We start from the raw sequence: 9,423 nt of genomic DNA on the forward strand, positions 1-9,423 counted from the left end.
CAATCAACAATTCGTCGTCCTCGTTCAGCTATCATAATCATATCATGGTTTTTAAGCGGTCTGTTTCTATTGCCGTCAGCAGAAGGAAAGCTATCGAGAAACTGTGGCATCAATGTCACCTGGAGAGTGTCAAAAAAGTCATTTTCTCGTTCGATCCATTTAGGCCAAACGTAAAATCATGCAGGTACCTGAAACCTAGCTCTACTCTAGTACTATAGCCGCTTACATTAACTGCCGCTGGGCTATAGACCGACCCATGGGGCATGCAATGGACCAACTTATCCCCAATGTATCCGGCTAAAAAAACGTCTGTGGTAGGCAATTAATGCCTCTTATCCGAAGTGAATATGTCTTAAGTTATAGCCGCTACTAAAATTGAACCTCTATTAGCTCTAACTATCGTTGCAATGGTATACTTGCGGTATTTCTTGTGAACAACAAACATTCATTTGCCGAACTTCAAACGGCCATTTCTGGCGGCGCTGCAGCAGCGCCAGTCAGTGGGAACTATGTATTTTCCGCATGTGGAGGGTGGTCGGGTTGGGGTGGTTGTGGAAAAAAACATTGTTGTTGTCAAGTAACAAATTAAGCGATCAGAGATTGTAATATTAGTTTTGTCATGAAAGATGAACAAATTACTATTATTAATTTGTTACTTGACAACAACAATGTTTTTGTCCACAACCAACACAACCCGCCCACCCCTCCACATGCGGAAATACATAGTTCCCGCTGACTGGCTGGAGTAAGTTGGTCCCGAGCATTCGTAATGGTTGATGCTATAGCCCAGCGGCAGTTAATGTAAGCGGCTATAGTACTAGAGCTACCTGAAACCTAACCCGACCAGGCTGTGTAACTAACGTCAATACACCGCCTGACATCCATCCATTGAAAAATCTTGTAGCTGTACAAAAACTACCGAACAATTACGTATATCTCAAATAAAATGATCATCTAAGCATTTCTGCCTTGTTTTGTATCAAATATAACCTTCACCTTATAGTATTCCAGCGTTGTTATTAAAACTAATGCTCATAGGGTCTATGTCCCCTCAGTTTGCTAATACCTCCGTTTGAAAACTATTTGAAACAAAAGGCAGCTACTAGCACGCTATTGCTAACTCGGCGGGCAATGTGGCTCGCTGGGAGATTTGAATCAGATCTGCTGCTGATAGCGGATTGGCGTGCGTGCGTGGTATGGGGGCATGCCAGCTGTATTGCCGGCATGCCAGTGTAGCTGTGTACCGGGTCAAAGGTTATCTCGCCGAGTGTTGCGTTGATGCCTAATCTCCCAGCAAGCCACATTTCCCGCCGAGTTAGCAATAGCGCGTTAGTAGCTGCCTTTTGTTTCAAATAACTTTCTCAACGCATGGATTTTGCTGGCAACAGAATTGAAAATCGTGTCGTACGTTTTAGTCTCTATCTCCGGATTGCGGGTGTATACGAGGAAACGATTTTGCACGATGCTAGGCGGACGAACTGTGTACGATTTGAGCTCAAGTTGGTTGCGTTACGCGTAGTAAATCGTAGGTATTTTAAGGCTAGTAAATGACGAATTTCCCTTGTTTACTGATGTCACACTCCTTCCCTATTATCTACTCCTGAATAATGTAACCCAAACACAGGATAGGGTTACAACGCGAGCCTATCTTTTTGTGTGGAGGAACCCCTGAGTGAATCACTCAGGGCGGTTTGCTGCATGGTGCGTTTTCAGAGACTATAACTTCCAAACTAAGTTTATTCTCAACACGAACCTTTCTCCGCTATCCTGGAACTTACTATGTATCACAATACTCTGTGTTAAACTAATATGATGTGTTACAAAAATTCGAAGCGACGAGCGGCGATTCTTCCAGCGCCATTTCTGTTGACCTGTGACGTACGCATTCCCAATGCGCATAGCGTTCGGCTATCTTCGTCATGACGTCACGACTGACAGCAGGCATCCAATGATACATTCGATCTTGGAATATCGCGAGATGGCATTGTGTACGATTCAGTGTTTACTTCCGTTCCGAGTTCAATTATCAATCTTGAAAACATGCATCCTGATCAATTTTTTCGAATTTTTATACTGTTTTGGACTTTGTCGAAGACTGTATTTCGGCGAAGTACACGTTCGACACTCGCGGCATCTACCGCTCTACCGATTTAGCTGGTGTTAAAATTTGGCTTGGGCCTGGGCAGACGTTTGCGATGGGACCAAATTGGCTCGTGATAACTCGGCACAGCCCCGAAAAACCGTCTGTGTGAACGCTCAGCTCGAGCCAAATTTGGCGCGGGCCTAATTAGGCTCGGGCTAAAAACGTCCGTGTGAACGCGCCTATAGACTCGTAGTAGCTCTAGTACTATTGCCCGCGTACAGTTGCCGCAGCGTTGTAGACCAATAAAAATGAATAAATATAATCACAATTGTTTGTTCGCGAGCTCTACTCTAGTCGTAATGCACACACTGTAAACCTGCCTAATATTAAACTGTGCGACTTTTGTTGTCGATGAACTTAAACTTTAAAGTTAATAAACTATCTCCTCAGACTCCTGCAGAGGTGGCATTTCTGGCATGCCAATAATAATAATATAAATGTCAATGTTACTGTTAGAGTAAAATAGCACTAGTATTACTTGTAGGGGGAATATATTATGCTGATTTCCTCTGAAATTCCCAAATTATCTGCTTGTACTCAAAGTAGTGTGCTATTCAAGCATTTTGTGCAGGTAGATTCAACACAAGGTCTTCCGTGTTCGAACCTTGCGTTCTGATGTTTTTATCGCCAATCACGTCCCACACTTTTGTGCAGAGTAATATTTAAACAGCGGCTCCACTTGACTCAACGTCTAGGCTTAAAAATCTGTGCGTTGTTAGGCCATGCAAAATTAGTATGTAATTAAGGCGAAATACTTGTAATTTTGCTAATAACTGTTAATGAACGTAAGTTTGAGTGAGAGGTTCATTATTTTCCCAATGCTAGTTCATTATTAGGTTTTAAAAAGGGTAGTTTTGTTGTTGTGCAAAACTACTATCCTGTACAAACTTACTGTTGTACAAACTAGCAGCTTGCCTGCGCTCAAGTAAATTTCATTGAACAAATGCTCATGTCAGTCTCTGCGCCTGTAAGCTGACCGTTAACATGTCTATGGGTTGGGTTAAGCCTGATCACAGGCCCTTGGAGGCTCAAGTTTCAAGAAGAGTATTTAAGAGAAACCTCTACGATATGCAGCATAGTGCTGACACCTAGTGGAGATTAATTATATTATTTAATTACATTATATCAAGAGCGTATAAAGAAGGTTATACGCTCTTGATTATATACGTATATGTAAAATAAACCGGTACAAAGCCCTAGTATGTCAAAATTATGTATCAAACCCAAAAATTACTGAAATAAATAGCGTCAGATATGCGAAGTGCTTATACTCTTTTTGAAACTTGAGCCTCCAAGGGCCTGTGGTCTGATCTGGCACACCTGCTGTGTAACAATGGGATTAGAATAGATTATGATAAGGATAGTATCATAATAGTATGTAATTAGGATTGGGGGATGCTCTGAAAGACACTGAAGCAGAGTGGAGCACCGAACACAGGCCTCCCTCTATTTTTCCCCCTCAAAAATTCATTGCGATTCTTTAGAAATTATTAGTTAATTGAGTAATAACAGGATGAGCATGAAATCAAAAACAAGGTGATGGACAGAACGTCACTGCCAACATATTTTTGCCAATTGGGTTTATAGTGTGATATATTGTAATGACAGTGAATAACAATAAGTTTATTGAATAATACAGACCTCCAAAAACATACATATGTACAATGTCTTTCTAACCAGCAAAGAAACATCATACTGTATAAAACTGGCTTTGCCTTTGTTTCAACTTTTGATGAAAACAGATTATAGTGTTATATGTTATACTGTTATTATTGTAATGTTTTATAAAAATAGTAAACTATTATGAAAATAAAACCAATTCTCATCACTGGTAGCACAATATTAGGCCAGCAATTATAATTACTAATATGTGCGTCTGATAGGGGCAGGGGAATAACCTTTCAGTTCCTGTATTGTGAATCCATGGAGCAGTCTGACTGACTACAGATTGTGCACCCCAAACCTAAACAGCTTCAAGTCTTGCCTATATATATACATTAACAAAGTGAATTCCTATTCTATACACTAGGAGTACAAGTTTAGTGTGATAACAGAGGCATATATTTAGGCCTGAATTCAGAAAAAGATACTGATTATTTGTTGCAAAAGGCTGAAAACTACCTATACAGATTTCACAGGTAATTAACGCTCAGGGTCTATGTCCCCCAGGGTACTGCCGGAACGTACCCTGGTAACTATTTGATATGGTTATGGTTAAGGAGTAGGCGTAGGCGTAGGCGACTCCCTATACTCGTTAGTGGAGTAGGCGAGGTACGGTCCGGCATATTAGATAGTACCAGGGCACGTTCCGGCAGTACCCTGGGGGACATAGACCCTCTCAGCGTAATTAACAGTTGTTATGAATATTTCAGAGATGTGCTAAGTTTCGTAGGATCATCAAGGGTGCAAGAGACCAATGACAAATGTCGTGTCCAGCTACAAGTTAAGAGTGATCGTTCTGAACCGTCCGTTGATCTGAGCTTTGGTGAGTGTACTCTGTTATATTTATAGGGGTTATTTCTCCATTGAAGCGTCCATTACACATGGTTCATGAAATTCTTTGCTTTTAGAGATGTTAATATCTTCATTCTTGTTATAAATACATTATGTAAGATTGTAAGTCCAATTTACAGTTAAGAGATTGAATTCAATCAAATCACTGTCTAACAATCACTTTCCTTGCTATTGGGAATTCGATTGCACGGTTCTCCCCAGGCCTTCATTGCATGTCAGGTACAACATGCCCGGGCCCCCCACTCAGTGTTATTTAGGGTACGCATATGCTCGTTCCCTCCCTTTGAAAGCACCCCCCCTATCTCAGGACTGCCAAAATTTCTGAACCCCCCTTTCGCGGGCTTTTTGCGGGGTTTTCCTGCCTTGGAGACCCCCTTAAATTCGGAACACTGCTCCTAATCGGGAACTATGGGGCAATATTTTTACTTTTCAAAATGAAATAATCCTGAATGAGCTTTCAAAACTAGCAGGAATTTCAGGAATTTGATCCCGGGATTTGATAAAGTTTTCTATGATATTCAAGATGAAAGAGAGAGGAAAAACACCCTTTTTTTAAAGAAATCTCCAGGTGAAAAGTCAAATACACCACCTTTTTAGCTCATCTGACATAGTCAGATGCAGCTTGTAGAATCGCTTGATCGTCCGTCCGTCCGTCCGTCCGGTCGTCCGGTCGTCCGGTCGTCCGTCCGTCCGTCAACAGTTGGGCACAAATCTTAACCGCTCGACGTACGGTCACGATATTCGGGTCGTTGGGGGGGATCGTCAAAACGAGATTTTTTAACATTTTAACTCGTTCGTAACACTATTTTAACTCGTTTGTTTTTTGGGTTTAAAAGTGATATTGAATGAGGTGTCTCAAGTTAGCAAGAGGCCAGGGAACCAGAATAAACACTCGGGAAGGGCCGTTTTCGGCCATCTGGGTGGTTTGTAAAACCAAAAATTTTCTTGTACGCTCCGCGCCAACCGATGGTCGCGCTCCGCTCAGATACTCGTGCCTACAACTTTTAAAATCCTGGCTACGCCCCTGGTTCCTACGCATAGTGAATATACTACTCTGAATAGACAGCGAGACCACGAATAACTAAACCAGGTGGTCGACTACACCCCCCCCAACCTCCTTTTCCTACCAACAGGGTTCGCTAGTGTCGGCGACTGTGATTGGATTAGACGGGTACCTTAGCTAGACCATGAACCAACGTACTGGCTCTTTTATCAAAGTAATAATATGGTAATAATAGATGTTGCCCCAGTCTATGAGCGGATCCGTCCTTTATATTGGATCGCTCCGCGTGTTGTGACGGGGCGAGATATCACTAGCGTATTGAATAAGTCGCCGTTCTTCTGGACAATTTTGAACCGTACTCAGCCCTTTAAAACAGGTAAGAAATAGTTATCATCAGACTAACGTCGTCGCTACGATAACATTTTACTTTGCTAGAGTAGATAGTGAAGCGATACCGGCAATCATTGCTATTTCATGGTCCATCATGCACGACCCGACGTAACCCAACATTACTCATTAGTTGATTGTTGGGTTACAATATTGAGCTCTTTATATGCTATATTATTGAGCTAGCTATGATGCTTTTCAATATTCTGTGCTATGTTGGAGCTGTAAGGTAACTTCCCGTGCCGTTAGTGCTATGTTTTAACTGCCTAATCAAATTGTGTCTTGTGTATGACGATGGATAGTCTTGTAGTAGGCCCTACCGGTAATACTAATACTAATAAGTAATAGCAGGAGTAATATTATCTTACTCCTGCTAATAGTAATAGGTACCGGTACCGATAATAGGGACTGCATGGGCATGGGCATGGGCATTCATGATCGGCTATTAGTATTAGTATTAGTATTACTATTAGGCCTACATAACTGCAGTCTGTAGCCAAAAGCTATATAGGCATATTATATCAGAATTTATAGCATTAGATCAACTGTTTTGCACTAAATTTTATTTTAGCTGTGGCAATATGTCTGTATTTTGTGACATATGTTTAATATCGATGTTAGCAACATAGGCCTATTGTAATTGACTCCATATGTCATTTCTACATAACAGAAATCATGATATAATTCTGCAATACTGCGGACATATACTTTTAATTTTATTTAGCATTATTCATTGTCATAGATCATTTAATGAAATCATTATTGATATTGTGTGTGTGTGATTATATATAGGTTTTAACAATAGCTCTAGTACTATAGCTCGCGTACATTGACTGCCGCAGGCAGTCAATGTACGCGGGCTATAGTACTAGAGCTATGTTAACAAATACTTGTAAGAGCAGGTCTCAAAGATGGTGTTTAGAGCCTATACCTATATGGGATATTGTGGCTCATAGGGTCTATGTCTCCCAGGGTACTGCCGGAACGTACCCTGGTAACTATCTAGCTGATATGGTTAGGGTTAGTGTTAGGGTTAGGGAGTAGGCGTAGGCGACTCCCTAGACTCGTTAATGTAGTAAGCGAGGTACGGTCCGGCATATTAGATAGTAGTATTTAGTATACCAGGGTACGTTCCGGCAGTACCCTGGAGGACATAGACCCTCTCAGCGATATTGTGGGGTGATGCTGGTAAAGACACAACCATATTGTTAAAATAGTGATTGTAGGTAACTTCAATATCTATGTAAGGTACGTATATTTCGTATGGCAGGTCTGTCAACAGAAAATGCCAGAAAAGTGTGTGTTCTGAATGCAGCACATGTGAAGTCTATCTTTAGCAGTGTGTGCTTGTGTGTGGGGGGGGGGGAGCTACAATGCCAGCTTCAGAAATTCTGTTCAAGTTAACCTCAGGTAAACAGAGACACTATCTTGTTTTGTTACTTAGACTACTTAGATTAGAGTTCCATCCAGAGAAAAAAAATTATAGACTGATTTTCGTATTGGAGCATGGCCAATTTTTTGGCTTAAAAATTTTCAAAAGGGCGAGTAGATTTTAGACATTTTCTGAGGACATGGTCTGACGGAGCGATTGGAAAACTTTTTTGTTTTAGCGGTGACCTACCATTTTTATGGCTTTATTGAAAGGACCATAAATGTAATTTCCGCTGACATGCGAAGAGTAAGTGTCGGATAACCTTTTGAACCTCAAGAGGAGGGTTAAACATGGATTTGTTGACTGTTAACAAAGGACTGAACTGCTTTTGCTATTGTGGATGTGAGGCTACAGTTGCACAGTTCAATTACGAAGGCAAATGTTTGTTGAACAAGGTTTACGTACCCTAAATCGTATTATTTTCTAAAGCAGTCTGTATTAGCACCCTGTATTAGCAGGGGCGTAGCCAGTATGTAGCACTGTAGGCACGGCCCTACACTTTTTTTGGCCAAGTTATCTTTTTTTTTAAAACACCCATAATTCAAATCCATAAGCTTGCTGGACGAGTTTAAGAGTCTAGACAGGAAAAACTATTGAAATGAACGTAGCAAGAATATGGCTAAATTAGGTGACCTATTCTTCTGTCATCTAGGCTGTCATTTCTATCGCGTGCCGTTTCATTCAACACTCTACCCGCCGAAAAAGACTAGGATCCGATCTTGTCATTTTTTTAACATTTTAACTCGTTCGTAACACTATTTTAACTCGTTTGTTTTTTGGGTTTAAAAGTGATATTGAATGAGGTGTCTCAAGTTAGCAAGAGGCCAGGGAACCAGAATAAACACTCGGGAAGGGCCGTTTTCGGCCATCTGGGGGGTTTGTAAAACCAAAAATTTTCTTGTACGCTCCGCGCCAACCGATGGTCGCGCTCCGCTCAGATACTCGTGCCTACAACTTTTAAAATCCTGGCTACGCCCCCGCTACGCCCCTGATTAGCACACTGTAATGAACCCTGAATGCTCGCGTGGGTAGGCAAAAACATGGGGGCAGCCCATTACGCATGCATGGGAGTGAATGGGCACTATTCTAATCATAATTATTGCCTGGCAACCTGCAATGCAGATGTGTTAACTCACAGCTGAGCGAAATTCTCGCCTGCCTGAATACACTTGGATTTTAGCCGGTAGGATTTCAGCAACTCAATGGATCGCCGTGAGGTTATCACGCACGAAGGGTGATGCCATCTTTGATTATTGATGACACTTGCAAGTTGCAGGGCGTCAAGTGACAAGTGACGCTCAAAAAATAGGAAAATAGGAATTTCAGATGTGAAAAAATAGGAGGAAAATAGGAATTTTTGTGAAAAAATACATGTTAAATAGGAATATTTGTTGCGTTAGATGGCCTCCCAACACCCCTACAGCCATCCCGATCCACCACAAATGGTTTTATTAATATACATATTTGGAGTTACATCACATGCGAACAATATTTTGAGGATATGCAATATCAAGGATATGCAATTGATAAGCAGTTTATACATGCATAAGCACCCATACATGTAGACTACTCCAAAATAGTATGACGTACATGTATACATGTACATGTACATGTACTGGACCTCCCCTCTGAATACACATACCACATCCAACTGAGAAACAACTTTACTGAAATAAAATCTGTGATAGTAGAGTATATATTACGTTAATTTAAAGTAAAGGGTGGGAGTCTGAGGGGGTCCTCCCCCAGAAAATTTTAGAAAATTGGGTCACCTGAAATGTAAATTCCTGCATTCTGAGAAGGATACATACAATTCTGGATTCAGAAAAATGAAAAGCCCTCAAAAATAGGAAAAAATAGGAATTTGTCCAGAAAATAGGAGAAAATAGGAATTGCCCAGAAAATAGGAAAAAATAGGAACTTGTAGGAACTTGACGCCCTGAA

General features: G+C 41.1%; 2 protein-coding genes across 2 annotated transcripts in view; both read left to right on the forward strand.

Annotated features, from left to right (window-relative positions):
• The window catches only part of LOC106809949 (39S ribosomal protein L53, mitochondrial-like), a 13,935-nt gene continuing 4,512 nt past the window's right edge, over window positions 1-9,423 (forward strand). The window contains exons 1-2 of the mRNA XM_014813195.1: window positions 1-184; window positions 4,516-4,628. Of these exons, the coding sequence (XP_014668681.1) occupies window positions 45-184; window positions 4,516-4,628 (253 nt within the window). The 5' untranslated portion in view covers window positions 1-44. The remainder of the gene's footprint in view (window positions 185-4,515; window positions 4,629-9,423) is intronic.
• LOC106809940 (dTDP-glucose 4,6-dehydratase-like) overlaps window positions 5,959-9,423 on the forward strand; it is a 20,335-nt gene continuing 16,870 nt past the window's right edge. The window contains exon 1 of the mRNA XM_014813182.1: window positions 5,959-6,036. The gene's annotated coding sequence lies outside the window, so the exon portion shown is untranslated. The remainder of the gene's footprint in view (window positions 6,037-9,423) is intronic.

Source organism: Priapulus caudatus, unplaced genomic scaffold (genome assembly GCF_000485595.1).
Source record: "Priapulus caudatus unplaced genomic scaffold, Priapulus_caudatus-5.0.1 Scaffold15, whole genome shotgun sequence".
Classification (NCBI taxonomy): domain Eukaryota; kingdom Metazoa; phylum Priapulida; class Priapulimorpha; order Priapulimorphida; family Priapulidae; genus Priapulus; species Priapulus caudatus.